This window comes from Mytilus edulis, chromosome 3, assembly GCF_963676685.1.
Source record: "Mytilus edulis chromosome 3, xbMytEdul2.2, whole genome shotgun sequence".
Taxonomy (NCBI): Eukaryota; Metazoa; Mollusca; class Bivalvia; order Mytilida; family Mytilidae; genus Mytilus; species Mytilus edulis.
Window position 1 is genome coordinate 79,362,513 of NC_092346.1, and position 21,091 is coordinate 79,383,603.

Here is a 21,091-nt window from a genome sequence, read left to right on the forward strand (position 1 = left end):
CTACAGCACTACATCATTACCAGGATGTTATGGATCTATTCCCTGACTATCTGAACAAATGATCTTAATACTTTAAATCTTTAGTATCTTTACCATGAAGAAGTCAACTCTAAGCATGGTGAAAGATTGTCCTCACTACTGTTATCAATTGTAATCAATTCAAACTCAATAACATAAATACTAAACCTAGTATTTTATTTTGAACAGAATTTTTGTTGATATCATTATATGTTGATTAGTCCTCGCATTTTGTGGATTGAGACATCTAATGTATAAGTCAACCAGTTTGAGACACACGATTGTTGTTCTTTGTATGATTATGAATAACTTTATAGTCTAAAATTAATGGTGTTGTGAAGACAGACGTGCAAGGTCTTGTTTCTACATTCCTCCTTTTCAGTACTTGTACTTACTCCTAATCAAGTACCTAATACATGTATCATCTAAAAAAAGGTGTAACAGACATTATTTTGACAGTCTTTTATTTTTGGTTTCACTCATTTGCAATATTTTTTTCTTTTTCAGTCGAAACCAGTTAGTAGTTATACCTCCATTTATTTGTGAGCTTGTGTCTTTAGAAGTGTTGATAGCTAGTCATAATAAATTGATATCATTACCTGAAGAAATGGGTGTTTTAGACAAATTAATGGAAATTGTAAGTACTCATATTGTAATTTAAATTTAAAGAAATGTAATTGAAGTTGTACCTAAAACAGGTATGTTGGGGGGAAAAAATCAGGACTTTTATTATTCTTCAATTCTTTACTTGTCCTATGTCTTAAGCCAATAGAATCTAACAAAAAAATCAGATAGTTGTAAGAGTAAATGATTAACAGAGACTGATTTTGATGATAGAAGTAAATTAGATTATTATCATTATTATAGTACATGTATAAGGATGTTGGGTAGGCCTGGACAAGTCGCTACCAAGTAATATTGTATTTAACTAGTCATACAGTTTTCAACCCAGATACCAGAATCTTCACAGAAAAATTGCGCACCTTCTATTAAGGAATTGTTTGCGGAATATGTCCAGACTTAGGAATTATTGATTTTGGGGTCCATAGGTCAAAGGTCAATGTTATTATTACTAATTTCTTTTTTCTTTTAAGATAAAAAAAACTCAGGTTTGAAGTGATGGAAAGTATTAATTTTCCCCTAGCATATTTGAACTGATTTTCATTACATGCTATACTGCTATAAAAAGGTAATCAGTTTCTAAAATAAAGAAATTGATTTTCCGTTTCACAAGGTTGTCCAGTGCTAGATTAAATACTGTATCACTTTAGCCACTTAATGGTCCTAATCCCAATGACAAGTGTTTATTAGAATCAAAGGTAATGGAACAACAAATTTTATTAAAATTTCATGTTTCTTTGACATTCCTGTTTGTACAAGTAAGCTACAGGTACATTTTGTATTTGAATGAAGTATTATTAATATTGACAAAAGACTGGATTTTTTTCTTAACATCAATGTAGATATTAAAATATGCATGAAACACTACAATGACGTAAGTACTGCGGTATACATGATAAATTGGAAGTTCTGTGGACCCCGGGTATACATGATATTATCAATCTTACCAATAATGTTACTGAAGGCAAGCTATTGGTATGATTATCTGAAAGCAGCAATGATGGAAACAATGTAAAAGTATGAAAAATAAGGATATGTTATTAATCAGGGTCAATTTTAGCCTTGCAAAAGTCCACTATTGACCCTTTGAAGAGTTGCTGCAGGGTTATTAAAGCGAAAGTGCCTGGTACTGTGTACACCAGCCATTGGATTTGTCCACTTTCTGGTCAGACATTGCTGCACATTTATACATCCAGAACAGCCAAACAATTTCCCCACTTTAGCAGATTAGTATCATTTATAAGTTTTGATTATCATGATTAATTGATCACTTTTAAGTTTCACTATCGGCTACATTTTCACTTTGTTGACGTATTTTAAGTTTTATGCTCATCGTTCAGATGCTAAGTTATTTATAATCAAAATGTTTTCTTTTAACAGGATGTTAGTTGCAATGAAATATCCCAACTCCCCCCTCAGATTGGTGATCTCAAATCATTAAAGTCATTAAATGTTCGGAGAAATATGTTAATAGAATTACCCATAGGTAAGATATAGATTATAAATGTTCACATTTCATGTTAAATGATATGTATTAACATCACTTTTGATAACATGTTTAAAGGTTAAGAAAACAGGAATAATGGAATAAACAAACAAATAATAGATGCACATGGAATAACATAAAACCACATACAGTATCAAAAATTTTATGAAAAAGTAACAACATAATTTTGTCATTGGAGAATAAAGATATCTAACTCATAGATCAAAGCAAGAGATATCTAGTACATGGATCAGGACAAAAGATATCTAATATATAGATCAGAACAAGAGATATCTAATACATGGTTCAGAATAAAAGATATCTAACACACATAGATCAGAACAAGCGATATCTAACACACATAGATCAGAACAAGCGATATCTAATACACATAGATCAGAACAAGCGATATCTAACACACATAGATCAGAACAAGAGATATCTAACACACATAGATCAGAACAAGCGATATCTAACACACATAGATCAGAACAAGCGATATCTAACACACATAGATCAGAACAAGCGATATCTAACACACATAGATCAGAACAAGCGATATCTAACACACATAGATCAGAACAAGCGATATCTAACACACATAGATCAGAACAAGCGATATCTAACACACATAGATCAGAACAAGCGATATCTAACACACATAGATCAGAACAAGCGATATCTAACACACATAGATCAGAACAAGCGATATCTAACACACATAGATCAGAACAAGCGATATCTAACACACATAGATCAGAACAAGAGATATCTAATACATAGATAAGGACAAAAGATATCTAATATATATAGATCAGAACAAGAGATATCTAATACATTGATTAGGACAAAAGATATCTAATATATAGAACTGACGGCACAAAAGGTATATAGCACATAGATCAAGGACAAGAAATATCTAATACAAGGATCAGGACAAAAGAAATCTTGTACAAGGATCAGGACAAAAGATACATTATACCTAAATCTACACAAAAATACATATGAAGTCGAAAACTAAATTTACCTATTCTGATATCTCAATTTGTACTACACAATACAATGTAGGTAATTTCATGAATAAAAAACATATTGATAAACAACCTTTAAAAAATACTTATACAGATATTTAATGTTATTTTGAATTCCTGATATCATGTTTTAGAGTCATATAATGAATATATATTTTGATATTGTTGCAGAACTCAGCAAATTAAGTTTACGAAAATTAGATTTTTCAAATAATAGAATATCAGTAATACCAACAGCATTTAGGAAAATTGAAACATTAGAGGAAATTCTGTTGGATAGTAACCCATTAACTATGCCACCAGCACATGTAAGTATATCAAACTTAGTGAACAAAAAATGTTCGCAATAGTTTTATTTTATGCATCAATTATTACCTTCCGTTTATCTAAATCGGGTACATAATAAAATGATGTGTGTTATAGATTATAATTCAACTTACAAAATTACTGTATAAAACATCCATTCAACTTTCTAAAAATGTGTCCTCCCAGGAAATGAGTAATTTTCCAAATTCCTAATAAAGTTTTCCCTCTTCTTTTGAATGATATACAATGTATTGGGGAAAGGGGTGCTATTCTACATTTTAGTTTGGAAAATCATAGATGTCACACTGTTGTAAAAAAAATAAAAAAAATATATCTATAACATATTCAGAAAAAGGAATTATGATAAAAGGCAAGAATATGAAAGTCTAGTTCTTTACAATGCTCTACCTGACAATGAGTAAAAATGTACAGTTAGATCTTGGTTTCACAGAACTTGTGGATTGTGATCTCATATAATATCAAAATATATCAAATTTTAAATTACAGTTATGTACAAAAGGAAAGAAACACATTATGAAATACTTACAAATAGAAGCAATAAAAGAAGACCGTAGAAGAGGTGTTCTAAATGAAGCAGAAATGAAACGTCTCGTCAGAAAGTCTCTTCCAGTATCACAGTAAGTTTCTCAGGAAGATTAAGAAATCTACACATTTCACTTAGACATTTCTTTTACTTAATATATATTGCCTTGAAGTTATATAGATAATACAAAATTAAAATGGCAGAAAAATATAAAATGTTGATTTTTAAATTCATATAAAAATAATAAGACGTGATATGATTGCCAATGAGACAACTCTCCACATGAGACCTAATGACACAGAAATTAACAATAATAGATCACGGTACAGCATTCAACATGAATGTCAATTTTTATAAAATCCTTTTTATAGTCTCACTATTATCAAGAAGTTAACTTTCTTTGAACCTTTATACAGATGTTTTAAAAAAATGACCATGATTTTTTTCAAATATAATTTTTTGTATCATTAAATTACACTGGGCAAAGAAAACCACAACATGTACTTTATTAATTGAATGATTTGACCATGCTGGGTAAACTAATGACCTTTATTACCAATATAGCTCATACCTAGGTGTTTAAATCAATCATTTAAGTAGATATGGTTTTGCATTGATTTATTTACTGGAAATGTTTGTTTTCACTGGATTTATAAAGCTCTGATCAATCAATATTCTAGGAAATCAAATTTTATGTTGGTTCAATGTCACTGGGTGTAATTGCATTCGTATATATAAATAAAAGGAGATGTGGGGAAAACATCAATGTTATTGATAAATCAAACCAACACTGCAAACTTAAAAAATTATCTCAAGGTATACAAATGGTCTTTAATGATAGACAGAGGTGTCTTTGTAAAATGTCAAGCCCATCTTTTTACTAGATAAATTATTAATGAATTGAAAACAGAATTCCAAATTTCTAAATTTAACAAAAAGAAAAACACACAAAGCTACAACCATCTGATGATACTGCTTATTATAGAGAGGGACATTATTGTGACGTTATGCCAACTATTTCCACCTTCCAATCTTTATATCAATCATTTACATTAGAATTTGAATATTGAGTTGTAACTATATATGTATATATAAAACCATGTTACAAGTTACTAACTACAGCTGTTTGTATTTTTATACTATAAATGTTTGTTTTAATATTACAGAACATCAGATGAATTCCGAAACATCTTGGAATCTCCTGAGAAATGGAAACGTCATACAGTTCTGAGTAGTGATTCTGGCTACAGTACAACAGATAGTATAGAGAAATGTGGATGGTCAGCCTCAGATGTATGTACAAAATGGAAACAAAAGAAAATATTATATATACATTCAGCTGCCAAAATAATTGTAATTTACAAAACTGCTACTTCTACTCTCTAACAAATTAAAAAAGAGATGCTTCACATCCTGTATAAAAATCAGTGAAAATGATGTGCATGGTCACATAGGCAGCTTCTTGTCATCACAAGCAATGGTGCAGCAAAACTACAATTATCAACTACTTTCATCTTAAAAAGAATATGAGATAGTAGTAAATACAAATTCAAAATGATCTCTCAGTTTGCATGACTATTAGTTCTTTTCAAGCATGTTATTGTGTTATTGTTCTTTGTTGAATGTTACTTCAAAAGTATAATAAAAATAGATATCTTTATATATAAAGCCGCATAAAATAAATAGACAAATTCACTTATTTAACATCAAATTCAAAAATAATTTCCATTAGAAAAGCATGGTAAGACTCACTTTGCCTTGAGTATGCACATCTGTAATACACCATTCTAAAAAAAATTAATGGAAAAACAACCCATGTTTTGAAGTATACTTGTAAGAAATCATTTAAAATGAAATTAGTTGAAAGCTTTCATTAATGGTATCTTCTCTTGGTAAGGTATAGTGTATTACTGTTTGAAAAGTAATACACAGTTATTTACAAACCAAAGTTCCTGAAAATATTTTTTGAAAGGTTTTCAATATATCAACCTCAAAGCTAATGATTTTAAGAAATAATGTCTAGTAAAGATTTAAGACTTTAGACTTAGGGTGCCAGGCTTTACATCATGATAGCATCTTAAATTTGAGAAATGACATTTAGTTGGTAGTTGTTAAGCACCTCTGTATATATATTACCATTGTAAATATACCAAAGGTTCAGTAATCTCAAGCAAGATATAACTAAAAAGAATAAAAATTCTGGGTGTTAAAAAGCTTAATAACATATCAATATCTATACTTGGATAGTAATACAATGCTATGTGGTGGATAATGTTGATGCAAATATTTTTTTTTAAAAACTACCTGTAAATGGTGTCTTCAATATTGTAAACAAATATACATATAAATTTGTTATAAATGCTGTGCAGTTAGCTTTTCATTGTTGTGACTGGAAAAGTATTCATTTATGAAAAGTTTGTAAATTAAAAATTTTGAAGGTAATAAGTAAATTAAAGACTGAAGTATGAATATTCAAAAAAACTAAAAGTGGGGAGCTGTAGGCAATCTTAATTTTGGTTTAGGACTCAATGTATGGTAAGGATAGAGTTCCAATAGAAAATACTCCTCACTTAAAGTGCTTTTCAACCTAGCATATGTATTTTCTTTTCTGAAACTTATTCTTGCATAATATAATTTCCTGAAAGATGAATAGAAATTTCATAAGCGTATTCAACTTCAAGTAGAGAGTTAAACTTTGCCATGAATGAATACCTTTTCAGTGTTGTATTTGATGTAGCTTTTCATTCTGTGTATGCATGCTTCTTTATTTCTACTTGTTCCTCTAACAGGCTAACAGTGATTTGGAAAGAGCCAATATGCTTGCCTTACGTTCAGCTGAAATGCTTAAGGATCACAGAGTTCCAATTAATGGTCACATGCAGTCGCCTCCACAGGTGTATCCTAGAAAATCAGAAAATAGCCCATTGTCAAACCCAGAACAAGTGAAAACAAGTGTTCCTCAAAATACCTATGGGCAATACAGCAATAATTATACAGACAGTACTGGTCATTATAACAATACAGATTATCAAAGCAATAACATGAATGGATCAGTTATGTACCGATCCAATTCAAATTCATCAAATGAAAATCAAAATTATAGCCAGAATACCTATAATAACTCTCCAGTTTATTCACAGTCTAGTGCTATTTATTCACAGAATAATGAAGTTACAAGTCCAACTTCGACTAGACAGCAACCTCAATACTCTTCCCAATCACCCAATAACCAACAGCAGTATGGACAGTATACGACTAACAATGGCCAGCGCTCAGAATCAAAATATACACCACTGTCTCCTACACAAAGTAGATATACCAACTCACCAAACACCTTTCAGTACACATCACAATTAAATTTGGGACAGAATGTTAACTATAGGGTGAAACCGTCTCCTGTTGTCACTAATCAACAGTATAGTCCAGAAGCCAGTCCTACTTCTCCAAGGACACCAAAAACTCCAACGCCAGGATATTATCAATCTGGACAAGTGTATTCTCCAACCTATGGAGGTTACTCAACTGGATCCAATTCACCGAATGCACCAATAACACCAGGGACTCCTAAAGACATGGAGAATGAAATATCAAGGGTCAGTGTGCCTTTTTTGTATAAATTCATGCTGATTTGCATTGAATAGTATATCGAGGAAACACATTTGAATAAATACTCAAGTTTGCTTTATGTTTCACTACTGATATTATGATTAACACTTGATGTAATTATCAAATTTACTGGAATGTTTAAAATCATAAAATAAGGAATTTTGTAAATACTAAAACTATGAATAGTGGTAAAATCTGCTTTGTTGGTTTGTATTTATTTCTTAAATGTTGACTTAAAATTTGATATTGGAAATGTCAAGTAGCCAAAAAATAAAGAATTAGATAAATGGATAAATTGGTTGAAGAATTATTTATCGATGATCTCTCCATATATCGATATGGTCACTAGATCTAGTAACAAAATTGTCAGTTCATATTTTTGGGGTATTTTCATATATTTTTATAGTTCATGTCCGACATTGAAACAAACAAGAGCTGGTTTACAAGAGAACTGCTTAAAGAAATACACATAATTATTGTTTGCAAGTATGAGTTTGTTTGCATGGCTGGTATCTTTAATATCAAATTTTGCATCACTATTATTCTTTTGAGTTCTTTTTCTTTACATTTTCCTACTTTTAAGTTGTTTGCTAATATTGAATTTGTTGACTATATATTTCTCTTGGTCAAAGATAAGGTGGTGAGTATAGTTACAACACATTAGATATAAGTTTTGAAGTCACTAAATGTGTCATATATGGAAGTATGATATTACTGCTCCTTTGTTTGTTTCTGATATTCTAAATAAACACAATGACTTGTTTGTAAGCACTTGTTTAAGGTTCATTGTGTGTTTAAACTGGTCACAGCAGAGCTTTTTAAAACCATGCAAGGATAAAACAAAAAAATAATAAATGCAAAATCTGAAAATTGCAAAATTTGTATTCAATATAAACAGTAATATTATATGTCAAGTTTAAAAAAGCAGTATTACAACATTGAATGGATTTTCTTTCTGTAATTGAAATATGAAATATGGGTGTTTCACTTACATATTAAGAGAATGAGATGAACATCTTGTTCACATATTGACTATTTGGTAGAGTTTTTCTATGAAAGTTGACTTGTAAATTCTATTACACTTTGAATGTATGTAAAAAGATAAACCTAATTGAAAAGAATTAATGATTTTTTACCATTGAAAGCTTTACCCAATTATCTGAGAAATTGTTTTAAGTTACCCAACTGAAAAGTTCTACTATATCCAACCTGTAAGTTTCAGACTATAGATAGACTCCCAACAGACCCTATACCTATATTTAATTTCTCACTAGGAACTGCAAAGACAACAGGCTGACTATAACAGGAAGAAACAACAAGCAGAACAAATAAGAATGCAACATGAAGAAGAATGTAGAAGACAAGAAGAGGAAGAAGACAAAGAAAAAAGAAGACGTGCGGCCCACAGAGTACAGGAAGAACAAAGAATGTTATTAGAAAGACAAATGGAAGAAGAGAGACAGAGGGAGGAATCAAGGTTTGTAGAGAAAAAGACAACAAATTGTTAAAACATTTTTGATGTGAAAATTCTATTTTTTATGTCTTTTAAAAAGAGATGTAAAAATTAAACCTGTAAATAAAAAGGTTAACATCATCCTTATTGCAGATGAATTTTGAATAATAAGTGTTCTTCAAATATTTTCAGAGAATTTATTTGGCCTGGAAATGTAGATGATATTGAAAATCATCTCTTGTTTGTACAATTCTCATCAGAGTCGAATGAATTTTGTTTGAATGGTTTTACATTAGTCATTTTGGGGCCCAAAAAAACTTGCTGATCGGTGTGAACCAAGGCTCTGTGTTGAAAGCAGTACTTTGACCTATAATCATTTAATTTTTATGCCCCACCTACGATAGTAGAGGGGCATTATGTTTTCTGGTCTGTGGGTCTGTTCGTCCTTCCGTCCGTTCGTTGGTTCCTCCTGCTTCAGGTTAAAGTTTTTGGTCAAGGTAGTTTTTGATGAAGTTGATGTCCAATCAACTTGAAACTTAGTACACATGTTTCCTATGATATTATGTTCTTTCTAATTTTAATGCCAAACTAGAGTTTTTGGAAAGATTAGAACTTGTTCTAAATCTTTACTTAGGCACCGGCCTCCCTAACAACAGGACAGGTTAGCTACTGTTACTAAATGTATTCACACTGAAATATAGTTCCCTATGGTTCTCATGTATGTGCACATACTACACATATAAACTGAAAGAAACTGGGTATATTATTGGGACAGTTCATTCAAAAATGTATGTCATTAAGGTGTGTTGATGTGCAGGCTTTTTAAAAAACATTTTGATTAGGTAACTGGGTATTGATTCAACTAGTATGATTGACAACTGTCATCATCAGTAAACAATCAGAGACAAGGTGGACCTTAAATTACAATGCCCCACCTCCTAAACTGCCAATCAAATTGACCACATTACCTATCAACCTCAGTCTTACATAATTATATAGAACACTCAATATACATATAATTCTTAATACACAAGTATTTGACCTCATAATTGAATACACAAATGTGTATATTAGATGTTTGGTATTTATAAGGATGATAGATTTATTTATTGCCAATTACTTTTGATCTACATTACATAAAGTGATTCTGTAAATTATATCTGAAAGATAAATGATTAATGGATTAACAAGATCTTAAAAAAAAAATGAAATATGAATATAAATATGAGTAAATGAAAGGTATTTAAGTAAGGCCTATAATTTACTTGATAAATTTCCAATAATCACCTGTAATTAATCAACAATTAAATTAGTACAATTTTTTTTTATCAGGAATTGGCTTGAAACAGTTTAAAAATTTTAAAACTTTTAATTATAACAAACCATTGTTTATAAGTTTATTTTCCATCAATCAATAAGTCTATTTTAGAAGTGAATATATATTTTTGCAATCAAGAAAGAATCCACATTTCAATAAGATAAGTTTTTCAATGCCCTGTGTTGAAAAATACTTTAAAAATTGATAAATAGGCACTCTAAAACTTTTAATCTTCAATGCCATATAACCTCTGTTTCAACTTACAAAATGCCCCAAAACATCATTTTTCATTTTGTTTTTTGTTGACACTTTAAAGTTTTAAGCTGTTGGTCCAGATTTATGTCTTACAAGGATAGTTGGTAACATTTACTAGAAGAATTTTTGCATTTTTTGTTTTTTGAAACATGTTCAGAACCGGCAACATAATTTCGATAAGATATAAACTGCAGTTTAAATAAAATAGTGCAAATTAAGAGACCCATAGTATTTAATTGAGCTCATTTTATCCTCATCCTGGAAAAGCAAGTTTCCTTCTAAAGACCTGCTGTAAATGCAATTTTCAGCAATAGTGCTTTATAAATGTTCATTTTCCCCCACCATACCTTAATATGAAATTATTCAAACTACTCTTCTAATCTTTCCATGAGTGATATCCATCACTTTGATTACCTCAATTTCACGGTCCACTGAACACAGAAAATGATAGTGCGAGTGGGGCATCCGTGTACTTGGGACACATTATGGTTCACATTGTAACTTGGAGGGAGAGTTGTCTCTATGGCACTCATACCACATCTTTTTATTCTGTTTGTGCAGATGAGTTTATATATTATTGTCAATGGACATTGGCTACATGAAGCATTATTATTTTCAATTATATTTGAATAATTGAACATAATTCATACTTGGTAAATAGCCCTATTTACAATAGATTTCACTGCAAGCAGCACCCATTGAAAAATAAGTATAACATAATTTGATTTGAATATTTCTATAATGTATACCACTTTAAATACAATTTTATCTTTCTCAGATTACAAGAAGAAAGAAGACAGCAGGAAGAAGCTCACCGAAAAGAGGAACACAGGAAAAGAGAAGAAATTAGATCATTGGAAGACCAAAAGAGAAAAGAAGAAGAACATAAACAAAAACAAGAGGCCCAACAATACAAAGTGGAAAATAAGTATGTTCAAATCTCCACTTCATTTTGTTTTCATTTTATACCATGTTAAGACAAACACAACATTTTAAATTTATGAATGTAAGGGAACTAAAATTTAAATAGACATATTTGTGATAGTAATTTCATTTTGCAGAAATTTGAAAGAATGCATTCTTTTCTATCTGCAATGGCCTGCCTCTTGTGCCTTTGTAAAGCTTTTGAATACTAATCCACTGATTAACTGAAACAGTTTGTCTGTATAACATATGAAAAATTACATGAAACACCTTAAACACAAATTTCATTGTTGTATTCCTGTTATATAAATGTAATGTCATAACTTCATGGAAAAGTATAATGATTTGATAATTTTGCAAGAATGTGTATTTATTATATGACTTTTGTCTGTCAGTCATGTCAGTAACACATTGCATGTCATGTTTTCTTTTTCCTAAATTCATAGAAACATGAGATTGAAGTATGAATTCATTATTACTAATTTACATCATCCTAGTGCAAGTTTCAGCAATGCTTGCATGAAATTAAATGAAGAAAAAAATGTTGGCTTAAATAAATTGCTTTTGTATCTAGGTATAACTCGCTATACATCATGGACAGCTTTAATGCATGGCTTAGGTAAACACAAAAGTGTGAATTTGCATTGAAAAAAATCATGTGTTTGCACAAAAGATAGAAAACAACCTATATATTTTCACTCCTTTTATTTTCTCTTCAAAGGATTATTAGCAAAAATTGAACTACCTTAAATTCTGGTGTGAAATCACACAGATTAATTGTAAGACTTTGGGTTGTCCTGAATTAATTTTGTTTAGAAAATGACCATTTCAAAGTTTCATATTTCTTGTTTGGAAAAAAATACATTTGCTGTGACATGATTGATATGGTCCTTGCCTCGAGAAGACTGACAGTTAATGCAGGTTAATTCATACTCCACATGCTGTTAGGTCTAATTGATGAAAAGTTTACAGGAATTGTGTGTTTAGAATTGACATGAAGTCTTAAAAGCAATTCTAAACATCCTGTCAGTGGTTATTTATTGGACTTTATTGTCCATCACTTTTGAGGGAATCTGTCCTTTGAGCAGACAGTAGGGTATTTAAAGCTTTGAATGCTGTTTTGATTTTGTGTGCTGAAATGCAATCTGCTTCAATCATTTTGTTTTTCACATCTGCAAGGAAATTGAAACCACGCTCAAGAACACTAGACAATGTTACAAGGTATGATTTGTAGATGGAATGGCTTAACACACAAGTTGGGTTTAGATAACAGCTTTGTTTCTGCATGTGTTTCCTTCACGTTGGTTAATTGGTAACATTGTAGTATCATTTCCATTGGTCATTCATATTTCATTCTCATTGTTTGCAGATAGACTTAATTTATATCACTTGCATAACATTTTTGTCTGAGTATCTAAAAGTTAGATTTTTTTCTGTCTTTCAAATGAAGCACAAGTATGTGAACTTGCTTTTGAAAAAAAGAGTGAAAATATGGTAATTTCATTAAAAAAATCTCTTTTCAGATGGACCTTAATGAACTTCTTCAAGAAGGCTAATGAAAATTAAACTTATATCTTCTCTCCTTGTACAGATAATTCTCCTATTTAATATATATTTTATGTGCAAAAGTGCATTGTGGTTATAACTTCAAAGATTGTAAATACTTGTATATAAGGAATCATTAATATATCAGTGTGGCTGTCCAGTTCTTGCTTTAGACTTTCCCTTAAATAACTGGCTGTCTAGTTCTTGCTTTAGACTATCCCTTAAATAACCTATGTCAAGTTCTTGATCCTGGTATATTTTGATAAGTAAGGTGAGTTATCAATATAAGTCAGTTTCCATGTAAACCATTAATACTTATACATACTGTTGATTTTTTCATCACTGCCAATCATACCTTGTGTGAAGGGTGCCAATTCTCTGAAATTTACAAAGACCATCGACCCTTCTCAAAATTCAGGAAATAATAAATGATTTAATCTCATTTTGATTTTTTTGGACCATAGTATTTTAAAGAGAATTGGCACCAACCTATTTGACAGGAGCCATCTGCTTGCTAGTATCTATTGTTGCATGAGGACTGTAGCATGCTGTTTATTTACAGTTATGGGCATAACCAAGGTTGGCATGACAGACCAGGGATCAGATATAATGGACATACTGCAGAATCCTTTGGCATGCAATATAGGTACTGTGTCTGAGGAGGGTTTCAATTAATTGCAAAAATACTTATGAATAGATCTATAGGTTTTGTCTACAGATGCTGTATTGCTGAATCAAACAAAAACTTATTTTCCCCTGAATAGTATTGAAAGGTTTCAAGGCTTTGATACATATTTATATATTTCTTAGATTTCACAAATTTTCATAGTAAACTAAATGCATTAGTGCAGCGTCTGTACATGATTAAGATGTCCTTGTGCCTGCTAGAATATATATATTAACTGTCCACTCAGTGACTAATTTGTGTGTGCGTGTGATCAACTCATAATTTATTATAACCTTGTTATAGAAACTTGAATGGTTTTAATTTTGATGAAGATATGATTACAAAGACACCATATTGTTTCTTGCATTTGTGCATTTACACGTAACTAACAGAGAATGTTTATAAATGAAATAACATCTGAGTAAGGTAATTACTTAGAATATTAACTTCCCTCTAGATTAAATGTTTGACTTATTATGTCAGAATGCAGCAAGTTGTAATAAAACTACTTAATATAACTCATTCTTTATTAACATTTTCATGTTGTACGACTAAAAGATATAAGTTTGCTTTGTTTCTATTGATGTTGTTATCTTGATTATATGTGTATTTAAGTTTTCTCTTTTTGGTTGTTTTCACTCTTATACTAATTATTTTTCAGTTCTTACTATTTAGTTCTTGCCTCCTTCACTGAGTGATTTGACTTGCTTCTTTATGCTATGTAAACCACCCTGGATGCCTGCCCACTTAATACAGCTGTTGCTTTGCTTAAGCTTCAATTCAGAATACAAATTTCTGCATTATATTTAGCAGTTTCACTCAGAAAAGATTGATAAAGAGGATCTTTATGTTATAAATTAAGTGGAATTTTTGGATATTTATTGTACTTTCAAAAATTAGTATAGTAGATGCATTTGTTTCCAAAATGTTCATTGAAAATAATTATGCCAAATATATTGAGATTATAAAAATTGAGATAGCTATACATGCTATATAACAAACCATGAAGTTTCAGTTGATAAGAACTTATCTGTTCATGTAAAATCATATTATTTAGTTTTTATTCAGCAAGTCAATAAACCACAATCACAAACTTTTTTTTTTTGAGACACCTAAGTAGAAGTGGAATAAGATAAGCCTATCTGTGATACAAGTTTTGAAATATTACCACTTTTGAAAGTATTAAGCATATGGTTATATATAATTGGATAATAAATTTTCTGATGAATTAAGCATTTAATTTTAACATTTTGTGGTGTTTGAGAATTTAACACAATTTTGCATGCTATGTTTTTGGTAATGGATAACCAAGACCGTATTTGGATGGTCCATGATTGTTGGTTGTATCTTGCAGAAAACCAGGTATCAAAACGTCAAGTCTCAACAAGGAGGACAAGAAACCTTCAAATTCTACTCAGTACCGGAGAACTGTCTCGGACACAGCCAAAAAACTTCAACAGCCTGCTATTAAAAAATCAAACGTTGTAAAAAAGTAAATACCAACATTCAGTTCATTGATTGAAACTTGCTGTAATGGTGTAATCACTTGGTGGAATACCTGAATTAGATTTCTTATATTTCAAAAAGATCCATACTGAAAAGGGTGTTCCGGATGCTCTCAAGAAAGTGGTTGCGATCAAGGAAACATAAATTTAACATACATAAACTAGGGTCATTTTTGAGTAAGAGTTGTTAAAAAAAAAAGAAATGTGTGAATCAAAATTAAAAATTTGAAGTCATTATTTTAATCCAACAAAAATCTATGTTTTAGGCATTCATTAAAGTACTTGTATGGCACTGTATAAAAATGTCTGCAACGGCAAATAAGAAAGTAGTGAGTTCAGATGATTTCAACAGTTATAAAATTAAAAATAATTGGTTACCATATTTTTCTAACAATTGGTTAATGAGTAAGAAAGAAAAATTGAGGCTGGTTTGCCAAAAGGTTTTTGAACAGCATTGTAGTTTGGTTTTTTAGTTTCACTCAAGATATCAGCAGCAAGTTTCAAGTAAAAGTATATGTGTCATCCAATATTAACAAAGAAGTTCCAGGGTGGTCAAATGTGTGATTTTCACTTGCTTCCTTTAACAGCTAGGAGTGCATTCTAATACATTGGTTTGATTTAACTAGATAGACTACATATATAGTTCAGTCTGATAGAATACACAACAAAATTAGTAGTAGTTAAGCCAGATATATCACAAAATTATAGTCAAAACATTTATGGCAAATGAAAGATAATGGAATGGATACCTAATAAGTTAAAGAATTTGAAAATGGAATGGTATTTTTAGTATAGGTTTTATAATCTTAACTACATTTTATACCTTTCAGTTATTATTTTGGGAAGTTTTACTATTTTTTGCTTGTTGTAATTTTTAATTATCCAAATTTTTATTCTTTTTCACTCCCTAATATTATTTCCTCTTTTAGTTTCTTCAGTTCTTTTAACACTGTTGTCTTTGGTTTACATGTTTTATGATCTTTAATAGTACACATTTTGTTGTAAAAATAGCTATTTGACATATTTCATTTGCAGTGGACCACTTAGCCCTTCTTCATCGAGTCCTTCTACACCATTGATATCACCAAGTCCAAGCCCAAGGTCATCAGTTAGTTCTGCAGGACCAAGTCCAGCCTCTTCAATAACTTCTTTGAATAAGGACCCTAAGAGTGCTGGTGGTTCTATACCAAGAAGGCCTAGAACAATTGATAAAAATCCTGCTCCATCCACACGGCCATCACATGGAAATGTGTCTCGACCGTCTACAACGTCAACATTGCAATCTAGTCGTACAACATCCCGGACAACAGGAGTGACAAATAGTGCTGTGAAAAAGAATCATGTGACACCTGTTAGTAATATTACTTTCAGTACCAATATTTACAATCTGTTGAAAATAAAAAAAGTATGTTTAGAATGCATGACAGAAAAATATTTGACTAACAGTTAGTTTCTCCTGTGTTTGTATAGGCATGTCCCTTGAAATTTGCCTCAAGGCATATTTTACTTTCTGTTTTGGTATCTTCTTACTTTTGTGTAAAAACAAAATTGATTATAAAGTACAAACATGTGGTGCAAATGTTTTACTGCATACAAATTTCTTTGAAATGATAATTGGGAATCCTTCTATTAGAGTTGTCTTTGGTTCTGATAAGTTGATTTAAAGCTGATGAATTAAGAGTGTAAATTGGCATTTCATTCATAGAAGCAGGTTTTGAACTTTTTAATTATTTATTATTGTTTATTAGTAGCTGTGTAATCTAGTATACTGATATTGTTATTATTATAGTCACTGATTTGTCCTTTAGGGAGTTTGGTGTTTATTGCACATCTTTCATAGACTCAGTTTAATTTATTTATAATTTTTGTGGACCTACTGCAAGTAAGAACTTAATGTTTTGTGGTTATGTCTATTGATTTATTATGTTTGTCTAACATCTTTTAAATTTGATTGATTGATTTGTGTTAAACACCACTTTCAGCACTTGTGTGCTATTTCTTCATGGTCAGTTTGTTCTGTTGGAGATGGCCGGAGTGCCAGGAGAACGGTAGAACTTTGTTAGGCAAACTTAAAATTCTAGTCAACAAGATTTGAGTCGAGCATACCTGCCATGTGCAGGATTCAAACTCAAAACCTCAGTTGAACTACATTTGAACTTTTGTGGATAGATGTTTCATTTGCAATCAATCCATATCTCCTAATTTTTATAGACAATACAAGTAGAAAGGGTTTTGATGATCGATCAATATGGAACCTAAAAATTCATCATATATTACTATTGCAGGAAGAAGAGTTCCGACAGAAACACCAACAAATGAAAACACAAACACAAGTGGAATCCCAGAAAGCCAAAAGTCAATTAGAATCGTCAACATCTAGACCGGTAAGGTATAATTGTTTTAGGAAAATTGGCACTGAAAATATTTGAAAGATAAATATTTAGGACACATCAGTATAGCAGTATAGTATGAAAATCAAAACATACTGTATACATCAATTGTGAAAACAGAACTTAGACAAAGGTTTAAAGATCAAATTAAAAGTCAGTTAAAAAAAGAAATATAAAACTGTTGACTCTAACACATTAATATTTCAGCTATGAAAGAGTTGTTTTGCGGAACTAATTTTTGTAAAGTATAAGATGAAAAAATAAAACATTCATTTTATTCCTTGGTTTTCAATAATATTAATGCTACCAATTACATCTTTAAAGTGCTGTTAAGATGTGTGTTCATATGTATGATATTTAGAGTGAGGGACCCATATTCGCTGCATAATTCATTCATTTCCACTTACATACGACCTACATTCGAAAATTTGGAACTTTTTATGTAGGTTTCAGAAATTTAACTATATGAAAAAAATGTTTGATAAAGGAATTATCTTCAAAACATTGGTTAATTGTTCCAAAAACGAACACAAACACCAGAGGAAATCAAGTTGTTCGTGTACCATGGGGGACTCATTTTCGCCGCAATGTATGATATGACCAACCTCATTACCCTGCTATATTATAAAAACAAATGTTTGCAATTACATGAATAAGCTTGAGAGATCATTCCTGTACGATTTTTTCTCACAAATATTTTACTTTAAGACTGCGCATGATTGCCATATAAATCTTGCATAATTGCCAAAATCGTTGAAAAACAATTGCGTATTTTTTTATATGTGCAAATAGCCTTGAAAATGGGGTAAAGAGGAATATCAACAGCTTGAACATTACAAGCAGCCTTTACCATCTATTTAGGCAAGTATTGGGTAAAGGCACACAAATTTTACAGAAAAAAATAGCAAAACGGCGAAAATGTGTCCAAGGGGAATATGCGCCACCCACTCTACACAAGCCTTTTTTATTTAACAGAAGAAAAAAATACAAAAGAATAAAACATGTATAAATAATTGTATTTTATTCTTATTTCCAGAGAACTTCAATGTCAACTACAGTGCCAAGGTCTACAAACTCGACTCTCAGTAAAAGAGGTGGAACAGGTATATACATTGTATTAATGAGATATGTCTTTTCGGGTATGAGTGAGAATGCTGTTGTATAATACTATGTCTTTTCATTGTGATTATCTATAGAGATAAGGAATTATGGAGTTGCGGGTAATAAATGAGAATGTGGTTATGATTAGATGGTAAACATGATAATATTATATCATTTTGATTATTGTCCCTGATATCAGCTTTTAATATATATTACTGCAGACAATATTGAAAAAAAGAACTTTTATTCATATCATATGATAAATAATAACATAGATATAAAAAGATGCGGTTTGAGTGATGAGACAACTCTCGATCCAAATCACAATTTTTAAAAAGTTAACAATTATAGGTCAAAGTACCACCAGCAAATGAAGCCTTGGCTCACACCAAACAGCAAGCTATAAAGGGCCCACAAAATGACTAATGTAAAACAATTCAAACAGGAAAACCAACGGTCTAATATATATAAAAAAAACAAGAAATGAGAAACACATATGAACCACATCAACAAACAACAACCACTGAACAACAGGTTCCTGACTTTGGATAGGTGCAAACAAATGCAGCGAGTTTTAACATTGAATGAATGAATGTTTTACAATATTAAGACAGTTTCATTTTATTTTACCATTCAATTAACAACAAATTTGAAATTAACATGATGTTTTTATATTTTTGCTTTACAGTTTTAACAAACAGTGCAATAAAGCAAATGGAGAGTTATAAAGATTCTGACCCTAATTATACAATACGACGTCAGATGGAATATGAACATGGAGAAGCTAAACAAATTGATTGTCTGCGGCGGGTATATATTATTTCATTTCTTATATTTTGTTTCAATCAAACCCTTTTAAATACTAAAATAGTTTTGAACACTGTATAAACAAGTGTAATTTTTAATGTCAAAAGGTTGCACATAATTTCCATTGAAAACTGACAGGAAATAGATTTTGTTTGTTTCTCTGAAACTGCTTCGCCAATCTAAATTAATCTTGGCAGGGTAAAAAACATGTGCCTTGTTTTCTGTATGACTATGAGTCTGCCCAAAGAATAGCAAAGCTATTCAAATCAAAATTTAAATTTAAATTAAGTTGTCTTCTTTGTTCAGTGGTTAGTAAATAAATAACCTTTAATGTGCATATGTATTGCTGTTAGCAACAATTATGTCTGCTCTCTTCTAAACCTTTTTCTCAATGACTTCTGACATGATCCTTTATATTTTTAGACCATAGAAAGCAGATTAAAAGTGACACTGCCTGATAACTTGCCAGAAACCTTACGTGATGGAGTACTTTTATGTCAGTTAGCCAATAGTATACGACCGAGATCTGTCACCAGTATACATGTTCCCTCACCTGCTGTGGTATGTACAGATAAACCAACAGTTAAAAAGAAATTATAATGTTTTAAATCTAGAGGACTGTACAAGAGGGAGGCAACTAGAAAAACAAAAGCCTAGCATACAATTATAGTAGAAACAAATGAACATACACACAATTGGGTTATGAAACTAATCAAGAGAATTTATTGACATCAAATTACAAAAGCTTGCACTTGTTATTACGATATGCTGCTCTTCACAGGAAAAGGGGTATACTGGTTTATTTCTGTTAGTCAAGCTGCCAGTCTGTGTGTCTGTCTGGTAGAAACACATTTCTGTCAAAATTCTCTTAGCAGCTTCAACTCAATTACCTCCTGATATTGTATGGCACCAGGTTTTATCTGTATGCCATACCATAGTACATGCTTTCAGTTCCTTTGATGTTCTATTTCCTATTGAGGGGTAGAAAAATCATGTAGATATATATAATTTTGTTCACATTTTTCTTATCAACTACGAGTCATTCCTTTTTAACATAAGAGGGGTTAATATTATGGAGCAATAACTAGCATTTCGTTTGGTTTGGTTTAAACCAAATATTTTTATATAATATCAAATTTTAAAAAATAGTGATTTTAGACAAAATGTTGTAGGACATTAATACAAACTTCTGCTTATAATGTTTTTATGTTAAGAAAACAAAAATTATTGAAATTCATCACCAACATAATGAATGTTAATTTTTTTCAGCCAAAACTGACACTGGCTAAATGTCGGAAAAATGTTGAGAATTTCTTAGAAGCGTGTCGGAAACTAGGAGTACATAGGGTAAGTGAGAGGACCATCACCACACACTTATAATTATATTTCTATAAAGTCAAATTATGAAAAAACACATAGCCTATTTATTTTATACTGTATTTTAGTTATACAACACAATAATACAAAGTGCATGTTGGACTGAATATGCACTATTTTTGTATAGAACAGTGGCA

The 21,091-nt window shown here is 30.7% G+C and overlaps 1 protein-coding gene across 13 annotated transcripts in view; it reads left to right on the forward strand.

The window, feature by feature from the left end:
• Nucleotides 1-21,091, forward strand: part of LOC139514480 (leucine-rich repeat and calponin homology domain-containing protein 1-like) — a 55,048-nt gene that overhangs the window by 24,426 nt on the left and 9,531 nt on the right. Inside the window, exons 3-19 of one of the 13 annotated variants that reach the window (XM_071303787.1) lie at nucleotides 526-655; nucleotides 2,020-2,125; nucleotides 3,328-3,464; nucleotides 3,970-4,100; nucleotides 5,173-5,299; nucleotides 6,796-7,599; nucleotides 8,887-9,089; nucleotides 11,417-11,566; nucleotides 12,742-12,783; nucleotides 13,670-13,753; nucleotides 15,129-15,266; nucleotides 16,315-16,630; nucleotides 17,565-17,663; nucleotides 18,706-18,772; nucleotides 19,459-19,580; nucleotides 20,001-20,138; nucleotides 20,847-20,924. In XM_071303787.1, the coding sequence (XP_071159888.1) occupies nucleotides 526-655; nucleotides 2,020-2,125; nucleotides 3,328-3,464; nucleotides 3,970-4,100; nucleotides 5,173-5,299; nucleotides 6,796-7,599; nucleotides 8,887-9,089; nucleotides 11,417-11,566; nucleotides 12,742-12,783; nucleotides 13,670-13,753; nucleotides 15,129-15,266; nucleotides 16,315-16,630; nucleotides 17,565-17,663; nucleotides 18,706-18,772; nucleotides 19,459-19,580; nucleotides 20,001-20,138; nucleotides 20,847-20,924 (2,872 nt within the window). The remainder of the gene's footprint in view (nucleotides 1-525; nucleotides 656-2,019; nucleotides 2,126-3,327; nucleotides 3,465-3,969; nucleotides 4,101-5,172; nucleotides 5,300-6,795; nucleotides 7,600-8,886; nucleotides 9,090-11,416; nucleotides 11,567-12,741; nucleotides 12,784-13,669; nucleotides 13,754-15,128; nucleotides 15,267-16,314; nucleotides 16,631-17,564; nucleotides 17,664-18,705; nucleotides 18,773-19,458; nucleotides 19,581-20,000; nucleotides 20,139-20,846; nucleotides 20,925-21,091) is intronic. The other 12 variants (XM_071303792.1, XM_071303789.1, XM_071303788.1 and 9 more) reach the window with 12 other exon arrangements.